The sequence below is a fragment of the Rhamphochromis longiceps genome, linkage group LG23, assembly GCF_057381845.1.
Source record: "Rhamphochromis longiceps isolate RC_006_pf linkage group LG23, R_longiceps_female_GT1.1, whole genome shotgun sequence".
Taxonomy (NCBI): Eukaryota; Metazoa; Chordata; class Actinopteri; order Cichliformes; family Cichlidae; genus Rhamphochromis; species Rhamphochromis longiceps.
The window spans coordinates 25,540,950-25,560,172 of NC_140578.1; the positions used below are offsets into that span (position 1 = coordinate 25,540,950).

The 19,223-nt window shown below is 41.3% G+C and overlaps 1 protein-coding gene across 2 annotated transcripts in view; it reads right to left on the reverse strand.

Moving 5' to 3' along the window:
- ahr2 (aryl hydrocarbon receptor 2) overlaps nucleotides 1-19,223 on the reverse strand; it is a 96,723-nt gene that overhangs the window by 62,746 nt on the left and 14,754 nt on the right. For both annotated transcript variants that reach the window (XM_085397528.1, XM_085397527.1), the window contains exon 2: nucleotides 15,194-15,381. In XM_085397528.1, coding sequence (XP_085253654.1) covers nucleotides 15,194-15,381 — 188 coding nt within the window. The remainder of the gene's footprint in view (nucleotides 1-15,193; nucleotides 15,382-19,223) is intronic.

Genomic DNA, 19,223 nt, shown 5'->3' on the forward strand with positions numbered 1-19,223 from the left:
GTTAGTTGTGGTTTAAAAAGAAAGTGATCTTTTCAAACCACTTGTTAATCTTTCCACTGTTAACCAGGGTCTTTGATGTGTCACGCTCTCACAACCATCTCACAACCAAATCCAGCACCTGCTTCAACAGGAGTATTACACAGATTTTAAAAGGGGAAATAACTGTGTAATAAACAGTGTAATAACATTTGTAAGAAAAAAAGTTGTAACAACAACAACAACAACAACAACAACAACAACAACAACAACAACAACAACAACAACAACAACAACAATAATAATAATATTAACTTTATTTATATCTCACTTTTCAAAAATCAGCCATACCAACAGACATTCACTCCAACATACACACATGCTATAGTTGCAAACTATAGCCAACCCCTCCAGTTCATCTTGTGGCCCCCTTAACCCAGTTTGGAAACCACAATAACTCACAGTAAGTCACCGTGACGATGACTGGGATCTCGCAGGGTAAACGAATAATCAGAATGCTCCTGTTGTGTTAATGCATTTTTGTCCTGTCTTCATCACCTCACCACAAACTAGTCACAGTAGGAGGCCGTACCTCCCTTAGTCTGGTTCTGCTGGAGGTTTCTTCCTGTTAAAAGGGAGTTTTTCCTTCCCACTGTTGCCAAAGTGCTTGCTCATAGGGGGTCATATGACTGTTGGGGTTTTCTCTGTGTTACTGTAGGGTCTCTACTTTACAATATAACACACTTTAAGGCGACAGTTGTGGTTTGGTGTTATATAAATAAAGCTGAATTGAATTTAACTGAATTGAAAAGTAGATGACAGTACTTTTAGATTTAAACAAGCTATTTGAATAATAATGCACATGCACTGCCAGTAAAGCCACTGAAAAAAATGTGGCCAGTGTTGTGAGGAAGTCCTTTTCACTTTAGGTTTCAGCTTTTTACAATCTTGGCTATGGCACAGGTTAAAGTTTCCTTAAACAAAGTGGAAAATCTGTAGGGGTGTTTCGTTGAGCTGCCCATGAGCCTGGCATCCCCGAACGAAGCAAAAAGGGAAAAGAATATCATCCTAGCTGTTATCCCGAGTTTTAAAAACACATAGTCTTTACCTTCAGAAGGAAGAGAGATGAATTTCAAACTACACAAGCACACATTCACACACACACAAACAGATGCCTGGGCAGGTTTCTACACGACGGCTCATCTGCGGTGTTTTGACTGCGATCCTCCAAGCAGAGGGTCTGCAGGGCTGATGCTATCGTACTGGACACGCCGGAGACGCTTTTCCAGGATCATTCCAGGTCATATTCCACAATTTAGCCCGCATGGGCATTTCCAAACTATGATAGCTCTAAAGAACAGGTAATAACTGTCTTTTTACTCTTGACCTGGCCCCACGATTGACTTTCATGCATTTAAGCGAATGAGTAATTGTCCCTTCACATACCCTCCCTTTTCTTCTTCTCTGCTTTATTCCGTGTTAACAGAACCGGTTTGTTTGAGCTTTTTAAAGGCCTCTGCATTGGACTTTGACTCTCCTGCCAACACAAACATCGATGCTAGGCCTCTAACCAGTTCTCTTTCTCTCTTACTTTCTCTCTTTTCTTAATCCTCTTCCTCTTCATTGAACAATAGATAAAGTTGTTTCAGCAGCAAACAAAGAATGAATGACACAAAAAATAATGAACGGTGAAAACAAATCCCACCTGAAAACAATACAGAAAAGACCCAAGAAAGTACAAAAATCTCAGTGTCTCAAAACAATGAGTTAGGGCTGCAAACATCAGTGTTCAGTTTGTTTTTGTTGTCTATGCTGACTCTTTTCCATACAAATTAAAATCTGTGAGCAGTCCCAAAGTCAAAAGATCAAAGATAAATGTCCAGTGAGCACTTCGTTCACTCAGATATGAGAGGAAGGGGAAATTAAGAACACAACAACTCCTCTTAAAGAAATGGCAATTGTCCAAAACTTTCCCAACTCTATCAGGAAAATTACCCCCCGACCTCTGATAAGATCTGCAAAAGTCCCACATATTCCAGCCCTAATGCTCTAATTTAGTTCTGCAGGAGCACTTCAGTGAGCCACACTTTGCCCCAGGACACAGGCAGGTCCCACCAAACACCGTTAAAGCAGCCATCTGTTTCCTGACAGCGGTTACCCGGATCAGGAGGCCTGCCAAACTGAGAATCTACAGCAGGACTGGCTTGTGTTCTGGAGCTGACACTGTGTGTTATTCCTTATTGCTTTTTTTTTTTTTACATGACACCCAAGATCCAGCGCCAAGGGCAGAGCTTGTCTGTCGATGCCTCGTATCGGCCCGTCAGTCACACAGCAGGAAAAAGCAGAAGTGAGAAGAAGTGGAAGGACAGAGTGTTCAAACTCCCAGGATTCACGTGACTCTGGTCTTAAAGCTACTGACAAAGCTCGGCTGCAAACCTCACAGCATTTCTTTGAAGTAAAACTTTCATTTTTGTTCACCAAATGGCCAAAATTAGCAGAAAAAAGGACAGATTTCTGCTGAGTAAGAGAACTAAAAATGAGGCTGTAAGTGCTTTTTCTGGTCATTTGATAAACACGTGTTTTATGCTTCAGTAAATGAACCACAAGACTGAAATCTTAAAAATATTTTTATCACAATCCCGGTAATTTTCCTCCTGGAGGGAGGCCAAACCTCTTTGGTTGGTGGGACGCCAAAATTTCTTTTTTTTTTGCAAGCAGAAAAAAGATCCAGTGTCTTTACCACGTATGGACTGATCGCTGGAGATCATGGGCTCAAACAGCGAAAAAGCAAATATGTTTGCTTGGTAAGCTAAAGGTCGCTAGTTTGTTTCCGACCGGGGACACAAATTCCCTTTGGTTTTGCGACAGGAAGTACAAAACTCTGCCAAATCAAGCCTCTTGTGGCAAGAGAACAGTCAAAAGGAGCTTTTACTTTTTATTTCATTCCTATGCCGGGGCTATGCACCAACATCTCTGATGTAGAGCTAGTAAAGCTTCATAGACTTCTGCAGGAAATATATGTCCTAACTAACGACGTAATGGGAAACCCCTCTTAACCCTACACCGCAACCTTCCACGCGGTTCAAGTCGCTGCAGGCTGCGTCAACGTGGCGCGTAGTTACATTTCTTGGGAGGAGATATTACACTACTACTGACGCCAGTAACCGACGTTCTAAACACTGCATCAAGTTCACCACTTTCGAGGCATTTCTCGGCTTCTAATGACAACAACCAACCCTTTTAGCTCGCTTTCTCTTTTGTTGCGTTTTGTCATGTTACCACTTTATTTAGGAAGCTTTTATCCCACCTACAGTAACGTGAGCGGAGCCGGGTCTGCTCCACTCCGTGTGCAAGAGGCGCACTCACAGTGAAAGTGAGAGCAGAGAAAGTAGAAATTAGCGAGACCACAACTGACGGCAGTTTGCAGTAAAGACTCTCACACTGAGCTGAAATCAGACCAGTGGAAATAAACTCTTTTCCTGCCCAACTACCTGCACTCATTAAACCTCGCATGCATGCCCACTTGCACTTGGAGGCATGAATAATGACAATTAATAGGATGCTAAAAAAAAAGTATGGAGATATTTATATTTTAAAAGTAGAATTTCCCAACTGGCACTTGGTACAGCCCATGTTTGATTGTTTAATGTGGTGAAGAGCTCCAGAATAAGTGAATAATAAAAGGTTCATTTTGAACTGTGATTCATCCAAATTAGCATAAACCATCTGTAAGCCTGTACCTGAAACCTGCAACCTACAGTATACCCCATGCTCTCCAGCCTTCACCTTGAGACTAGTTGGAGGTCATGCTCAAGATCAGAGGGGGTCACGGGGTTCACAAAGAGGAAGCCTGATGTTGTAAAGCAGCAGCATTAATCAGCTGGGAACACAGACCAAGGGCCTGAATCTGTCCACATCTGGAAAACGCATAAAGGAAAAGGGTCGGGCGGGGTGCGTGCATGTCGAGAGAGGGAAAAAAATGAATGTGTAACACAGAAAAAATATAGAGTGTACACATGCGTGCGCGTGCATGTGTGTGTGTTTCCTGAGGCCCAGCGAAGGAGGGAAGTTCAGCCGAGCTATTATAAGACCACAAATTATGACTCTCAAACAGCCAGAAATCTCCTCCTCCACCTCCTCCATGAGGGGAAACAAGGGAGCTTCATCAGGGACAGCTATTCATTAAGGCTCACAAAGAGAAAGCCTGAATCCCCAGCAGACTTCTTTGTCTCAATAAGAGCCTCTTATAAGAGACTATCTATCATTTCTCGATGTGCTAGCGCAGGCAGCAGTGGAGGCTTACTTTCACTGTTTACGCTGGCACCGCCTCTCAGGTGTGATAAATCAGCTGACTCAAACATCCTCCTACACAAACGGCACAGTGCAAAAATGAAAGAAGGCAGAAAAGAAAGTGGTATTGATTTTGGTGTCGCACGTTAAAATCTACCTGTGGTACGTGCAGTCTCTCTGTGGTCACGCTCATTTTACTCTGCAGTTTCACATTTCTTTGCAACTTTTTGAAGACATTTTGTACTCATTGAAAACCCCATTTGTGTTACTTCTGTGGCTGGTTCCATCTCTCTGTGTTTTTTCTGTGTCTTCATGGACATTTTACACCTTTTGAAGGTGTCTTGAATTATTTTAATGTGTGTGGGGGTTTTTCTGTGTGCCTCTTTTGGAAGTCATTGTGTTCGTTTTGTCTTATATCATGGTGATTTTGCTTTGCTATGTTTGGGTTTTTTTACACTTGCTTTGGGTGTTTTGTGGTCTTTATTCATCACTCTGTGGCTGCTTTGTTTTTCTTTTCATTCTGTGGTGATTTTGTGTCTGCTTTTCACTTTTCATGGCTTTATTTTTTATGGCTTTATGGTGTTTTTCAGCAAGATTGTGAACATTTTGGACCTCTTTCTGTGTCTTTTTAAAAAGATAAATCTATTTATGTCTCAGCGTGGACATATTAAATCTATCTATTCATTTTTGTGGACATTTTACATCTATTTCATGTCTCTATGTGGACATTTTATATCCATTTATGGCTTTTTGTGGACATTTTGGATTTTTTTTTTAAAATCTCATTTTACTGATATTTATGCCTCTATCTCTTTTGGTCCCTTTTGCATTTACTTATGTTGTTGTGTAGAATCTGGTCAAGTGGTCTCAGACTCTTTTAGCCCTGTGCAGGAACCCATGCATGTCCTTGCTATGTGTTCATGTGAAAAATGTTAGAGAAAGTGTTTGAGCAACATGTGAGCTTGTAAAGCAGTTAAGCAAAGATTGACATATAGCTGAAAATATAAAAAGAATTGGAAAATGTTCACTCGGTGTTTCGGCAAGATAATAACAAGCTTTGTTTCTGATAAGGGAAAGACAGATGAAGGGAAAGAGAAGAGACAGACTGAAACAGACAAGCTGAGGATAAAAGCAAAGCCGTGTCTGAACACGAGGGAGGTCTGCTTCAGAAAATGCTCACAGTGTCGAACAATGCCCGTGTTGTGAGCATTGGAAATGGGATCGAACCCTCGGGCGTTTCCCAGCAGCCCATCGTCGCCGTCCTGCGTTTCAGCCCTGTGGGAGAGACGAGGCCCAGAGGACGGACACAGAGCGGTCCTTTCTGAGCCACATCCTGCTAAACCACTGCACCGCGCTGGCCTCCCCGTGAGCCTTTACACTCCCGGGTCGCCTTTGTTCACTGAGAGGCATGCTGGGAAATTCATCAGCAGACAGACTCTCAGTGGTGTGTGTGTGTGTGTGTGTGTGTGTGTGTGTGTGTGTGTGTGTGTGTGTGTGTGTGTGTGTGTGTGTGTGTGTGTGTGTGTGTGTATTTGGTAACAGCACAATCACAACGAGTGATTCAACACGGCCGCAGACACCCAGTGAGCTTTTTATTTACATCTTCAGTCTGGTGACCAAGCGGTCGACAAAGCTGGTAATTGACGAGCTAAAAATGTTAAAATGTTTCAGTGTCTTTGTGGCATTTTGGGGATATTTTAGGACAAATGTCTGGTCAGATTTATGATTCTGTTTATTTACCAATGCTCCCAGTGCTGGACGAAAAGTTTAGATTGTGTTGTGTCGATTTTGAACAATCATTATCATTTAAAAACTTAATCTAAACAAAAAATGAAAGTAAGTATTGTTACTTGTATCAAATTAAGACTGGTAGTTAGCAAAATAAATGGACTGATACTGGATTCAATGATAAAGCTTCTCAGAATCTGAATTCTATCAGATTATTTTGGCGTTACTGACTTCATTCAGTCTGATGTTGTATGGTTTTAATTTTTTAAGCAGAGGTTTAAGAAATGTCACTTGAATGTTTTTGATAACATGCAAAGGAAAATGTTGATTTAAGAGTTGCGACCACATGTGCAGCTGTGTCCGTGTTATCTACACTCATCGCTGGATCCCTGGTATTTTTTCTTTTGTCGTGTTTGTGTCCCTGGTTCATCCTGAACCACCTAAAAAGCTCAGAGTGGCTCAGAGAACGAGCCCACAGCTCTGTGAACTGGTTTGAAAACATTATGACACCTGAACTGTGTTTTTAATGTTTTCACAAATATGTTTCAAAGCTTGAGGTCTCAGTCACGCAGGCCTAGAGACTGGTAGGCAAACCGTAGCAACCAATGGTTGCTAGGGCAAAAAGTGTGTTCCCCAACTGAGTGGCAAGTGGTTGCTGGCAGTCACTGGTGAAATTGGTTGGAATCATTCATCAGTGTGAATACTGGTAAAGACTTTTTGGATTAATTGGTTACCGTCCCAAAAAAGTCCTCTTTTAATTTATTTATCAATGGCGATATTTATTAACAACTGAACTGGCAAATGTATGTGTGTTATGCATGTCTGAAGTTTGCATTCAACTTTTTTTTAGGTTAAAATGCTACCACAGCGCATTAAAAGAAATGATAACTTTAGTGTTTGGATGATACAAATCCTGGGTTTGGTTGAACACAGTCAAACAGCGTCAATGTTTATCCCTGTAAACACAAAGTTTATCATATTTGATGAGTTTTTAAGACCTCTACATCACCAGTGTGTTTTGTTTAAACCCTAATGCCAGTAAATGTTTTCTTTGTTTAAGATAAAAGCTGTGAGCAATAAATCACACAAAATCCTGGATATAGCAAAAATTATGCAAATTAAAACTCAGATGACGATTTTTTTTAATTTCTTTTTTTTATTTGTCAGAAGGTTCAATAAATACTCTAGTTAAAAAAAACAGGGTTTTTACAGGGTTACCGTCACAACAAGATCATATTTGACCCTGTCCATGGCGTGTTTCTGCATGCAGTGTATTGCATCAGTTTAATTTCCCCACATTCAAACATGTTGCTTAAACGTAACGAAGAGAAGCCGAACATGTCAAGTTACAGGAAACGGTACCGAGACCTAAAAACCCCTCAAACCGAGCAGCTGTAGTGTATCACTGCCTTTTAAAATCACCTTGTAAACTTAATTTTACAGCCTTGCTTTTTGCTGCTCGGTGTCCTTTGTTTTTATTGTTTTCACTGTTATTTTTACCCTCCTCGTCCTTTAATCTTAATTTCCTGACTTTAATGCCTGCCTTTATTTCCCTGGTTGAAGTACTTTGTTTTCTTTTATTGCTTTTAAAGCCGGCTATGCAAATAAGTTTGGGCTTATCACAATTAATAGTGAGTAGAAACAAAAGAGAGGCTAGAGAAATTTATGCTGGAAACCCTGGCAAGTCTCATCGACAATACCTTCAAATTTTCTTCAGATAAAAGCCAACAAAATCCGTCAGACTGATGAGGCACGGCTTGTTTCAGAGAAGCAGACTGCACTTTGGAGTTATCTTAAGGTGGACCTGTCATTACATAATGAGAAAGCCAGCGTAATGAGGACTTTTTAATACTTAAGAAAAGCCCAAAGCAAGCACAAACAAAGCACTTCAAAAGTCATGCACTAAAAAGGCAGCTTTTTAAAGAAGGCTTTGAAGGAGTGCAGAAAAGGTAAAATTGGAGGGTTTTATGAATGCATAAAGTCTCGAGTTGTGCCGACGTAGGTCTGCTGCACGAACAGGCCTCCCTGCTGTAACAACAAACCGGAGTCCTGCAGTTTGTTTGAGGTGGAGATGGAGGGCGGCGGGGGTCGGGGGAGCTGTGAACTTCAGAAAAGGAGGAAGAAGCTGAACAGTTGAAGGAAAAGGGGGCCCACCAAGGGGCTGCAGGGGGCGCCACAGGAAATGGGTGGAGATCGGTGGGTGGAAAAGGGAGGGTGGCCAAGAAACAAGTGGGGATGAGTGAAGAAATCTTGGATCCAACATGCTACGTTCGCAGGCAAACCGTCTAACTTCTGGATCAAGCTGTTCTCAATTTGATATTTCAAAATAAGAGCGGTGAGGAGGGAAGCTGCTGCAGCGACAGCGGGGTTTGAAGGAAACCAGACTCCCAGCGCCGCCTCCAAACGCTTTTGTTCAGCTGACACTAAGTGACCCGCACGGCCAAATAATTGATGAGACCAAAGCGAAACCAGCTCTGCTGTCTTGTTTCCTTTGGCAGCAGGCAGTCGGGGCTCCGCTGCTTTGATGAGAGCGGCTACACGCTCGCATTAAAGAGCCAATATGTCTGTTTTCTCTTTTTCTTTTTGTTTTTTAATACCATGTCTCAGAGCATAAATAGACCAACGACTGCAGGGGGTTGATAGGGTTGTTAGTCAATGCCAGTGATTCACTGATCACTTGCCAGCGCCTGAGACTTCTGGCTCAGTTTACTCGCTGTTCCAGGAGAAAAATTCCTGTCGGTTCCAGCACAAAGCTAATAAATTGAACGCTGAAGCAGTTTTATTATTCCAGTATTTGGCCATATATCACCTCCCTTCTGATCTGTCCTCTGATTACCTTATGTAAAACTTTTTGAGCTGGGAGAATTTATCGTGGGCTTCCAAGAGATGACGATGAGATACAAACACAGCAGTAAACACATGCTTAATAAAAGTTTAGCGTCTAACCCGTATGCATTAAATATGCCCCACTATATAAACAACATCTCTGCTCGTTTCAGTTTCAGCTCCTTCTGTCAACTCCACTCAGAAATCCACTAACCATATGACTGAAAATGCAATCTGATAAAAATAAACTGACCACGCCTTTAGCGCACTGAATGCTTAATCATCTTGGCTGGAGCTTTTGGCTTCATTCAACCTTTTCTTTATTCCTCTACAGTTTAATATTTCTAAACACAAAGACAAATATGTTCACAGTAGCCAATTGTGCTGTCTTCCACATTTTAGCCATGATTCACTCTCTCCTTTAAACTGTCTTTAACCTTGTGTTAGATTTACATAGACTGTACTTTAAAGAAGGATGTAGTCTGTGTGGCATCACACACTGGCTCGTGAAGCCAAACCAATGGTGTACTCAAGCTGAAGGACACCGCACCCTCACACAGGAGGACTTTGTCAATTATAATCTAGACCCACCTTAAATCACACCTGGCTTTATCATTTAATTGATGTTAAATCGAATCAAAATATACAAAATAAAATTTGTGCTTTATTAAATAAGACTCAAAACAAAGAACTGAGATCATAAAGTCAACAGAAAGGTGTTTGCTGAGGTCACAGACTGAGATAATGTAAGTGCAGTTTTAGCACAAACGTCTATAGAACCGCCAGTCTTTGTGCACAAAAGGAGGCGCCCCCTGCTGGCCAGCAATAAGAATGTAGGTTTAAAATGCTTCCATGTGGCCTTTTTAAAAGACAACGTAACCACTTTTTCAAGTTGTTACTTTGGAAATGAGCCATTTTTTGTTTTGATTATTTCCTGTCCAGCTCACTGCTGAATGTTCAGATCTAACGTGGGGAGTCAAACGTTCATGCCTCACCCAGTTTTTCCTACTCTTCTACTCTGTATGATATCAGAGAGAGGATATAATAATAATAATAATAATAATAATAATAATAATAATGGATTGGATTTATATCCCTAATATGGTCCTCTCAAGTACAGAAGTCCCACCCACTAGCTTCTCAAGCCTTCTATTTAGGAGAGGAGGGTTGATATAATGAGGGTGGAGCGAAACTAGCTTACAGTATTTTTCATACATAAGGTGCATTAAGCGAAACAAAACAGTCAGACAAGTCAAACTTTACTCAACAAATTCTTCTTGCTTCCTCCACTTCCATAACAGTGATTCATTAATGCCGAATTCTCTCGTAGCTGCTCTATTCCCATGTTGTTGCAGTATATTAATGACTAACCCCGTAAGCTGGATGGATTATCTCAGTTATTCTCCTAACTGTAGTTTGTTCCGTTTACAGCATCCTGCCATGCGATTGCATTTGTCTCTAACCATCAGGAACCCTCATGTTAACCTTTATCGAGTGGAAAAAGGTTAGGGTTCATCCTCCAGCTTCACTGTTTGTTATGCTAACATAGCTGTGTCGCTATCAATCACGTACCACATCATTATATACCAGCTAGCCCAACTTCAGTAACCCTACAAACGTCACTGCTTTTTAGTTTTCTGTCTTCATTTATGTTGGAAGTGATGGCAGAGCTGTACGTTTTAATTTTTCATAAATCTCTCAGTCAGAACATGCTATATCATGTTTAGGCGTAAACTAGCGAGCTAACTTCCTGCCAACTTCTAACTCCATTAAATTTAATAAATTCTGTTTTCATGGATGCCTGGATGTTAAACTTAATTGTTACACCTGGTAAAGCAGCAACGCTGATCATTTTATTAAAGATGAAAGAATTTAGACAGTTTTTAACTCTCAGTGATGCTGCAATGTTCGTTTGACTTTGAGACCTGAAGCAGACAGAGTTCTGGAGCCAGATTACTCCACGAGGCTCCTGACTACAATAGACATAATGCTCTGACAATCCATCAAGCGGTGTGGCTTCGTAGCTTACCAAAGTCGTACTAAAACATTTTTGACAGATTTTTGAGCGCCGTGTACCACATAAAATTGGTTCAAGGTCAGTAAGCACAACCAGAATTCATACATAAGGTGCACCAGATTATAAGGCACACTGTCGATTTTTGAGAAAATTAAAGCAATTTAAGTGCGCCTTATAGTGCGGAAAATATGGTATTTCAAACAGATGATGCATTGAGGGGCTGCACAGGGCCAATTATAAGCTAAATAACTTCTTGACCTACAAATCAAAATATTTAAAAAATGGAGCTAGAAAATTTATTTTTTTTTTTTTCCAACCTAGCTTTAAGGATAGCAGTGGACGGGTTTGTTTTATAACATTGACCGATGCACCGATGGTCTCTGACCTCTTGGAAAATAACAATCCTCTCCTCTGGGGCTCAAGAAGATTATTTATCTAAAAGTGAATTCTACCCCTATTTCTGTCAACATGGCGCAGACGATCACCGAGGTTATTTGAGTTTCCAGCGAGCTTCCTCGCTTTGTTCTGCTGCCTCTTGTGAAAATAGCAATGATTAGATCCAGGCTGCCTGAAAGACAAGCGTCCTATTTACAGTAAATGATAAGCGGGGGTGTGGTAGCCACCAGCTGAGAGGCTATATCAGTGCATGACTGTGAAATGTGGCCCTTCTGACTTGCCGTGTATTTGGATCAGTCCTCCTCGGCAACAGGAGTGAGAAGAGGCGAGAATTTCTGCATAAATGCTGTCAGGCCGGTGAGACATGCACCTGTTCTGTGCTGTGGCCTGAAATGCTGATATGATCATGTATGTTCTGTACCGTGCGCAGAGAAAATAACAAGTGTACACAAATGTTGGGCTTTTCTTAAAACTTAAAGTGACTTTCTTTGGGCCTAAGACTAACTCTGTAGGCAGTATATTTTATACACTAAATAACTGCAGCTGATTTCCACCATCATATTTTTATTCTACTACAGTAGCTTTGCATAATTCACAGTTCATAATAATCACCCTCAGCTGGTTGCCACTCGCTAAACTAGTGCTGCTGGAGGTTTCTTCCTGTTAAAAGGGAGTTTTTCCTTCCCACTGCCGCCAAGTGCTCACTCATATGGGGTTGTTTGATTGGTGGGGTTTTCTCTGTATTATTGCAGGGTCTTTACCTTTCAAAATAAATCAGCTTAGTATAATGTTGTTGTGATTTTGCACTATATAAATAAAACTCAACTGAATTGAATTGAATAATCATTCTTTACCCTATGGTGCATCCCCTCAGTTCACCCTTTGCCTGAAACCATCTATCGTCACTCCTCCCCCTTTAAATCCATCCTCCTGATTGTCTTCCCTTTGCAAACACAATGACTGAGCACCAGCTTGTTCAGTTTCTTTGTCAGAAACCATGCACACAAACTGGAGGCAATGCTGGGGTATGTATTCATGGTCTTTTTACCTGGATTATTCAAGAAGTACCATGCTGAACTGGTGAAGACGTGGAGCTCAAGCAAAGGAAGACTCCACTGCAACACTACTTATAGCTTTAGCAGACTTTCATGCTAGCCCGAGACGTCTTTCCTTTCTCGTGGCTTGCTGTGCGCATACTGAACAAACACTGTCGTATTTGTCCTGTTGTTTAAAACAACGATTTGGATCACTGTCTAGACAGTTGCCCTTTAACTATTCTTAAACTTATCTTCTTCCAGTATCAGCCACAAAAGTGAGCCTGGTGTATCTCAGCTGAATGCACACCCAGCAGGATGTTTCAAACCGCTGTTTGTCTGCATGCTGCTGCCTTATTTGGGGCCTGAAATGGAAATAAAGCTGGTCTAAAAAGGTTCAGAATAAACAGTTTTCATAAACCCGAAGTGTGTCTGACTAGTGGAGTGTGTTTTAGTGGAGTTTCCACACAGGAAACCAACAGAGGAGGTAAAAAAAAAACTTTCATATATAGTAGGAAACAAAATGCAGGTATACTGCAGAATCACAGAACACTGCAGAGAACAAATAAATCTATCTCGCTGTAACCCTCAAACTGCTCTAATTCATCGCACGAGGGTAAATACAGCATAAGATCCATAAAATATCAGATTTTATATCAGAGAAACACTGAGGCCTCATTGTGAGTTTTGTGGGACTCTACAGCAGCAAAAATATTAGACTGCTTAAATAAATTATTCATATTTCATCAATGCACAGCACTAGCTAAGTGTCCAGCATCTATCAGTAAACCGAAGTAAGCTGCTATATGCAGACTGTGTCAGAGCCCAGTGTGGTCTAACCCCACACAAAGGTGTGTGGACATTAACCTGACACTGCTTTACCAATTTATTAGTTACTCACATATATTTGTTACCAGCACTCGGTAAAGATGTAACTTTAGCCAGGAGGTGGTGGCTGTGCGTATCCAGGCTTTTTGCCAGTCAAGAATATGTGTGGTGCAGTGAGATTAAGTAGGCCTGCACAAATAAGAGAAACACAGATGGCCAAAGACTACAGCTGTCAACAAGTCTTGTGTGCAAGCCACTCCAGGTAATCCGAACATGTCGTAAGTCTGCCACATCTAAGTCGGGTGAGGGCAGTTCAGGTGGGGGAGCGATCGTCGAAGAATAGCTGAATGGTTCCCAGTGAATCCTGAAATTGTTCCTGCTTGAAAAGCCCATCCCTATCTGCATATTATTTATTTAGTTTCAGTCTTTCTCGGTTGCTTTGATGCAGTTCTCACATCAGGAGCGAATGTCCCCACCCACATTATCCTTACTCCTCGTGTTTGTGTACACGCTGTTATTGTTGCTACACGCACCTCACCCCTCAACGTTTTGTCATTTCTCATCTGAATCTCACAGCTCCTCATAAGACAACGGATTTCTCACTTTCCATGACGCTGTGCAGCACCGAGTGACTGTTTTCAATCAAACCACGTCAAACTTTCATTCAAACAGGTGTCGAAGAGCAAAAGTCACAAGCCCACAATCCAGCATTGCACTGCTTCTTACGCACGAGCATGTGCTGTCAATCTACGTAGTGTAATTTTGCTGTAATATGCAGTAGTTGCTGCAAAGTTTGTGTATTTTTTCTTTTTTTTCCTGATGCCTATAGTTTCACATTTATCATCTTGATTTTCTCAGTTCCAGCAGTTACATCGTACCGAGCGTCAAATGAACCCTTCCCATTTCATTTTTGTGTCTGAACACTCTTTACCCTAAATCACGCCCACAGGTTCTTGCAGCACTTTTTCAGAGTCAGTGAGGTTTCAATGGAAGAGTACAACCATTTGTTGTTCAGGTCTTGAAATGGTGAGATGTTTTTATTCATTAACTGTTTGGAAAAACGTATCAAGAGTGGTGAAAATGACTGAATGAAAGCGATAGAAGAAGACATGCAAACATCATCGGACTTCGGTCCAACTTCAAGTTCATGGTCTACTGTTAAAAAGGGAGTTTTTGGGTTCAGTGACTCAAGATTTTCTACAGTCAATTAAATAACTGTGGTTATGACTTGTTGCTGTAATCAGGCCCTACTTTGTTATTAGATTTAGCCATTTATTGTACCAAACCGGTACCATGGACAATATCTTAGTGCTTCACAATGATGTCTTCCTCTCTTGTATATATGGATGGATGTTAATTATTTCCACTGTTTCAGGGCCCCCAAAAATTCTTCCTTTTGTGTCCTGTCCTGGCCTTTTCTGGCTCTTCATCACAACGTGTCTGAACACTGATCTGGCACAAAATCGCTGTGACACATCCATCAATAAATGCTGACTTATTTGCAGATTTACAGCCACTATATTTGTACACCCACTGAAACATCCCAACCCAACAAAACAAGTGTAATCTCCAGAGTTACATATGACCACATCTAATAATTACATCTAATTAGCCAGCTCAGTATTGCACTGACTTTACATCAAGCTCGGATAAGCACAGCTTTCCCAACATTGCTGCTATTAAACATAAATGTTGGATTCAAAATGATGCTGACTTGCTTCATCTTGCAGCTCGATTAGTTTCTGGATTAAGTCCCATTGAACAGCTGACTCCATGGTAAAGGCATACACCATTAAACATTTCAACACAGCACAAATCTGATGCCATCGCATTAACATAAAAGCCTGAAGCATCTCGTGGCATTTCAAAATAGCGCATCTGGGGAAAAAAAGTTGTTGTTTTTTTTTAAAACCATCACGTACTCGTATATTGTTACGTGTCTGAAGCAGTGACACAGCATCCTTTCACTCACTAGGTGCCAAACATTGCGCAAAGACTTATATATATAATATATATCCTGTCATATCTGAAACAAATCCTACAAACTCTGATTTGAAGGATTGCATTTGTCAGACATGGGAGTTGATCAAAGACTTACCGTTGAAGTAGCCCTTGACCTTCAGGTACCCAACGCTGAGGCGGAGGACGGACAGCTTGTCCAGCCGGGACCGCACCTCCTCTGTGAAGGGCAGCAGGCTGGTGAGCTTGTCCAGCTCGCCGTTGAGCCTGTCGCGATGGCGTTTGGATGGGTTGGACTTGGCGCCCTCGGGAGGTGGAGGTTTGGGCCTGTGCATACAAAAAGAGACAAAGGGGGTTATTTTAAAAGGACAGGTTGACGACCGAGAAACTCCACATCTCAAGTGACTCTTGGAAAAGGTCGGTTTCTCTTCAGAGTCAAAACGTTGGTTTGAGAATGAGAGAGGTCATGAGAAGCCCAACAAACAAAGTTGGGAGCTGCATGTGTTCTGTATACTGACGTGTGTGTTCGTCAGTATAAGAGCAGCTGGGATAAACTGAGATGACATGCAGACAGAAAAGACACTGCCGAACAAGCATCAGACATCCTTGAGTAAACTCTATGTCTACATTAGGGACCAAATGAAGCATGACTGAGAAGGCAGGAAGGCAACGGCCACTCAAATAACCACTCGTTACAACAAAAGTATGCAGAAGAGCATCTCTGAACGCACAAAACACACTGAACCTTGAAACTGAAGAGCACAGAGGGTGTGTCAGCCAAGAACAGGAAACTGAGGCTACAATTCAGACAGGCTTACAAAACCGAACAACAGAAAGCTGCATTATGCTGCCTGGTGATGAGTTTCAGTTTCAGATTGCAGGGTCAGACTTTGGCATAAACAACTTAAATAATCATGGATACATCCGGCCTTGTATTAATAGTTCAAGCAGGATACCAGCAGGATAACGCACCACGTCACAGAACTCAAAAGTTCACTGCACTCAAACGGCCTCCACAGTTACCAGATCTCAGTCCAATAGAGCACCTTTGGGACATTGTGGAAAAGCACATTCACATCATGTGTAACAGTGTGATGCTGTCATGTCAATATGGACATAAATCTGTGAGGAATGTTTCCATCACCTTTTTGAATCTGTGACATGAAGAACTAAGACTGTTCTGAAGGCAAAAAGTGGATCCCACCAATATCCTCGTGTTAGTGTTGTTCCTGGATCATCATAATTAATGTTGGTCCAGGTTCAACATTGCAACTGACCAGTCATTGTTGTTGTGACGTCACAGTTCTGCAAAAGGAAAACACCATCACACCAAACCCAAACCCCATAACCATAACCCTAACTACAGCCCCGTAACCCTAACCACGATCCACATCCTAACCCCCAACTCTAACCCCAACCCTAACCACCCCCCTTTTGGGGGATTTTTTTTCCCTAAGTGGACATTGGCAGATTTTTTCCACATAACTAAACTATGACATCATAGCAATATGAACCTGGGCCAACACAAGTGAAGTGAAGACACGGTGCAGACCTCACAGCGAGCTGAAATCCACTAAAAATCAAACCTCACAATGGATTTGTGAATTCTTTTACTCACATCAAATAAAATCAACTAAACAAGCACTCAACTAATCAACTCATAGATCAACAAAATCCACATTAAGAAAGAAAACACATTTTCTAGAGCATTCAGAATAGTCTCAGGTCCACCTTGTCTCAGGCTGTTGACAAGGTGACCAAAACACTCTGTTCCATGTTTTCCAGATTCTCAGTTCACTCGAATTGTTTGTACTAAGCAAAAGAAATTCCAAGGACGTAAGGGAAAACATCCTAAAATAAATGTGTTTGTATGGCATTTTCCCATCATGAGCTTCCAGAACTGTTCAGAAGTACTTGTTGAAAAACTTATTATACAGCATCAGAAATACTGCAATTCCTCTGTTTTACATCATTTGAATAGAGAAGAGGTGATTCAAAGGGGCAGCTATTCTATCAAATGGAAGAAATCCATGAGCTGAAATTGAGTTTGCGTGCTGGATTATGGGTCAGGTATCACACACTGATCAGTTCAGCGCGGTTGTTTTCCTTCAGAGCTGCTGACAGTTGGCTGAGTGGAAAAATAACAAAGCCCCGACCACCTCTGCTCTCCAGAGTCTAATCTGCTCCATCCACTCTTTCCATGGGAACCAGGTGAGCCGAAGAGTGATGTAACCTGTTGCCAGACTTGTTTACCAAGCGTGTGTGCTCAGCCCTGTTCAGTAAGCTCGCTTGCTTTGGGACAGCGACAGCGATCAAAGATGATCCACTTTAGTGCGAGTGTGACAGTTTCGAGGCTGAGGAGGTTTATATACTTTCAATGTGACAGGAAATGGAGAGCTTCCTTCCTAAATGAGGTTTCTTCCATTTCAAAAGGTCAATTTTATTTACAGAAAACATGAAACCAAAAGGTGCAGACTTCACACACTCTGAATAAACTACAGCATCAGGTCATGAAAAGCAGGTGTAACTCTGTATAAAGATGTTTGCCTAATACAGGGCTTCATCAGACTTATCTATTATGATAGGGGGAAGATTTTAAATCAGATCTGCACAAATCCAAGACTGCACAGCTGAAATCTAGACTGACCACACTCCTCTTTGGCTGCACATCCATACACAGACATTAGCAGCTTCAGTCTAAAGCTGGGCAGTGTATCTACTATAACAAACTCCTTTTAATGATGCAACTGCCCCCATCACTGCCATCACGTGATTTACCAGTGCTCGTGAATTATGGCCATACTGGAGGTACAATGGACAGTGGTTACTTGTTTAAGGGTGAACAGCCCAGGGACCCTGTTTCACTTCCCATTTGGATCTTTTCTTTTATTTGCACCTAGTTTCATTTTTCACTTCTGGTTACTGCTTAAATTTTGGGACCAAAGGTTGCTTGGTTATGGTTGGGGAAGGACTGCGGTTTGGGTTAAAATGTGCAAATTAGCAAAGGCAACCCCAGCTGTTGACAAATGAAGTGCTGGAAGTGACGATCACCTTCACCGCCATAGGTGTCGGTGGCTGCTCACTCAGTCGTCACTACGAAAGCATAACATGCAAGAGAGCCAATAAACACAAGCTGAAGGTTTAAACCGATGTTTCGGATCACTTAACTACTGTCTGCATCAGTGCAGAAAGTTCTTTCAGCATTGAAAAGTTGCTGTCTGTATTTACTTAAGAGACGCCGTGTGAATTTTGAAACTGAAAGGCGTGAACAGAGGTATTAGTCTTTACTGCTTTCTTTTGAGAGCGTGAAAAAATATTTAGCTGAATCATGTGAGCCTGAGTTTCAGTCACAGGTCTCGAGACTACTCAGCAACCATCGGTCACAAGAAGAAAATGTGTGATCAAAGATCAGTTGTAAGTGGTTGCTGGAAGTTGATTCCAGTTGTTGTGAAACAGGCCTAGAAGATGGCAGTGACTCCCCGGTAACCACCAGTTGCTAGGGAACAGTGTGTATTCTGTGGTGAGATGGCAAGTGGCTTCTGAAGGTTGCTGGAAGTTGCTAACTACTTGCCGAGTGGTAATGAAACCGTGAAAAGTGTGACAGTGGAGGGCCTTGAGTGCCAAAATGAATTAACTAAATACACAATCAAATAATAAATTAAATGTTTTAATTAATTATAACGGGAAATAAATAATTGTAAAAAATTTTTAAATGAAATGAAATGACATTTTATGATTACCTATATATTTAATGAATTATTTCCCGTTTTAATTAATTAATGGGATATTTAATTAATTATTCAGTGATCTATTTATTTAATTAATTTTGGCACTCAAGGCACTTAATATGCAGCACAAACAGACGCTCTTCTGCAGCAAGAAGGCACAACTTTTACTTTGAAGGAGAACATTCCCCGTTTCCGGTTTCTCACTGAGTAAGAATTTGTCAACTCTTTACAGACAGGATTGTATCTTCCAGGCAACCGCAGCAATCTGCTCTTGACTAAACTACTACAACCTGAAAAAAAAAAGATTGTTCCTGACCACTGAAACCAACACATTTCAAAAGGTGCAACTTTTACTTCGAAGGTGAATAATCCATATTTCCAGGTTACCTTGAACTTTTTCAACTTTCACTGCAGACCTGAGAGCAAACTGCAAATGTTTAC